Source organism: Octopus bimaculoides, chromosome 28 (assembly GCF_046866305.1).
Source record: "Octopus bimaculoides isolate indiv1 chromosome 28, ASM4686630v1, whole genome shotgun sequence".
Lineage (NCBI taxonomy): Eukaryota > Metazoa > Mollusca > Cephalopoda > Octopoda > Octopodidae > Octopus > Octopus bimaculoides.
The window spans coordinates 25,751,954-25,754,453 of record NC_142955.1 but is presented as its reverse complement, the minus strand read 5'-3'; the positions used below and the strand labels follow the sequence as shown (position 1 = coordinate 25,754,453).

General features: G+C 31.8%; 1 protein-coding gene across 1 annotated transcript in view; it reads right to left on the bottom strand.

Moving 5' to 3' along the window:
• LOC106873791 (leucine-rich melanocyte differentiation-associated protein) overlaps nucleotides 1-2,500 on the bottom strand; it is a 25,079-nt gene that overhangs the window by 7,730 nt on the left and 14,849 nt on the right. The window contains exon 4 of the mRNA XM_014921301.3: nucleotides 2,317-2,437. Within this exon, the coding sequence (XP_014776787.1) occupies nucleotides 2,317-2,437 (121 nt within the window). The remainder of the gene's footprint in view (nucleotides 1-2,316; nucleotides 2,438-2,500) is intronic.

The window sequence follows — 2,500 nt, the reverse complement described above, 5'->3', positions numbered from 1 at the left end:
AAATATCGATACATATATGTATCGATATTTATATTCCGTATTTTTATTTTTATGTTTTAAACTTTTAAATTTATTAAGCTACCATGTTATGTTGGATATATATCTTTTGAAATACTAAATATTGATTTCCTAAATATATTATTGATGAATTAATAATATAAAATCACACACATTCATGTAACCTCGTGGGCATCGGTACCATTTTCCTCTTTCTCCGTTCTTCCATTCTCCGAACTTTCCATCTTTCCGACGAAGGGCTACGCCCGAAACGTCATACACTCTCTCTTTCCTTTCCTGAGCGTCCAATAATACTATCCATATCACGTCCTCACTTTGTTGTTTTTTTGTTTCTTTGTTATTGTGTTTTTGAACTATATATATATATATATATATATATATATATATATATCTTATATATATATGCTTAATCATAACTAAGGGAAATGGAAATAAATATAAGTTTTCACTTCCAGTGGCCTAGCGTATAAAAGTTTAGTCCAAGGACTAATGAATTACTCGTAAGATACAGTGTATATTTAAGCACATAAGAGGAATCCACTCATGAGATTCCTTATGCTAGAAAGAACAGCTAGGTTCTAGAACCACAACATTAGGGATAAAGTCCCGAAAGGAACGAAATGAAAAAAATAAAAGCTTTTACCATCTATTTATATATATATATACCAATTAACTAAAGGCAGGTTTGTTTTTGCTTTTCCCTTCGTTTTTTTTTTTGTTCTATGTGTGCCATAAATATCGCCATCCGTTTAGAGAAAAAATTTGTAGTTTAGAATCAGTAGTTCTTTGACTGCTATTTCTAAATTTTCAGTATGTTGGAGAAGCAACTCAAGCTAATCCCTGTATATTTATGATGATAAATGGTTTTACCGATAAAGGTTTTTTCATACTGAACTACTTGGCAAAATTGTTAATTATTAATTCTATTACTAATTGACGATTCCCTGCCCTTATTCTTGTATATTTTATATATATATATATATATATATATATATATATATATATATATATATATATATATGAGCCTAGGACATTTACCCTCCATGGACAATAACCTCCCTGAGGACAACAGATGATGATTTAGAACTTCTTAATATATTGGAGATGGGGTATTGTCATCAGAGGAATTGTCCTATGGTGGGAATAACTGTCCTGATACGATATATGTCATGGACTCTATTGTCATCAGACAACGTATGAGGATTCAGCAATTTCTTGCTGAGCAACCACACAGATGATTTGTTTATAGTGATCAAATGTTTGTGTACACACAAGCTCACTCCCTCCATCAAATTGACATTACCTGTACAGGTGCACCATGTGCCACATGTCAGATGACGAAATGGAGCAACTTGAAATTCAGTGCTTTGCTCAAGAACACAACACAACGCCTGGTCTGGGAATCAAACACACAATCTCACAATACTGAGTGAAACACCCTAACCACTAAGCCATGAACACTCATAAATATGTATGTATATATATATATATATATATATATATATATATATATATCTTTGCATTTTTGTGTGTTGAGATTATATATATATATATATATATATATATATATATATATATATATATATATATATGTGTGTGTGTGCCTATGATCATAATTATACTGTTGAGGTTTACAACACATTGAAACATGTCCAAAGTTATCTCCCATGCACTGATTTAACCCTTTTGTTACCGTATTTCTGTTGAGATGCTCTGTGTTTCTTTCAATTAATTTTAAATATAACAAAGAATTTAGTAAAATAACTTTATCATCATTAAGCTACTGTTAGGAACATAAATTGTGACTAAGGTTTGGTGGAAGATTTTAATTCAAAACTTATGAAAACAAGACATTTGTACTACAGAGCCAGAGATGGTTACAGCCGGGTTGGTATCAAAAGGGTTAAAAACACCTCTACATTTGGGCAGATGGACATTAGAAGCAGTTGGAAGGGTGTGGATTGAAGAAAATTTAAGCTGTTATTTCTAGCATATAAAGTGACCACATTGAGGTCTCCTTCTCTCATGTCTTCTGCTGATTATTTTTCTTCTTAACCCTTTTCTTACCATATTTCTGTTGAGATGCTCTGTGTTTCTTTCAATTAATTTTAAATATAACAAAGAATTTAGTAAAATAACTTTGTTATAATTAAGCTAGAGTTAGGAACATAAATTGTGACTAAGGTTTGGTGGAAGATTTTAATTGAGAACTTTTGAAAACAAGACATTTGTACTACAGAGTCAGAGGTGGTTTCAACCAGGTTGGTATTAAAAGTGTTAAGGGAAGAAATGTCTCACCTGTAATCTACATATTGCTGGTATGTGCCGCCATTGAAATAACTCGGTGCTGCATCGTTGTTCATCAAACTCAGGTATTTCAGCTTTGGACAACTTTTGGCGATGGAATATATGAACACACCTGAAGTGACAAACAGACAGACAGAGAAATAGATAAACAAGACTCATGCAGAAATGCACGGAT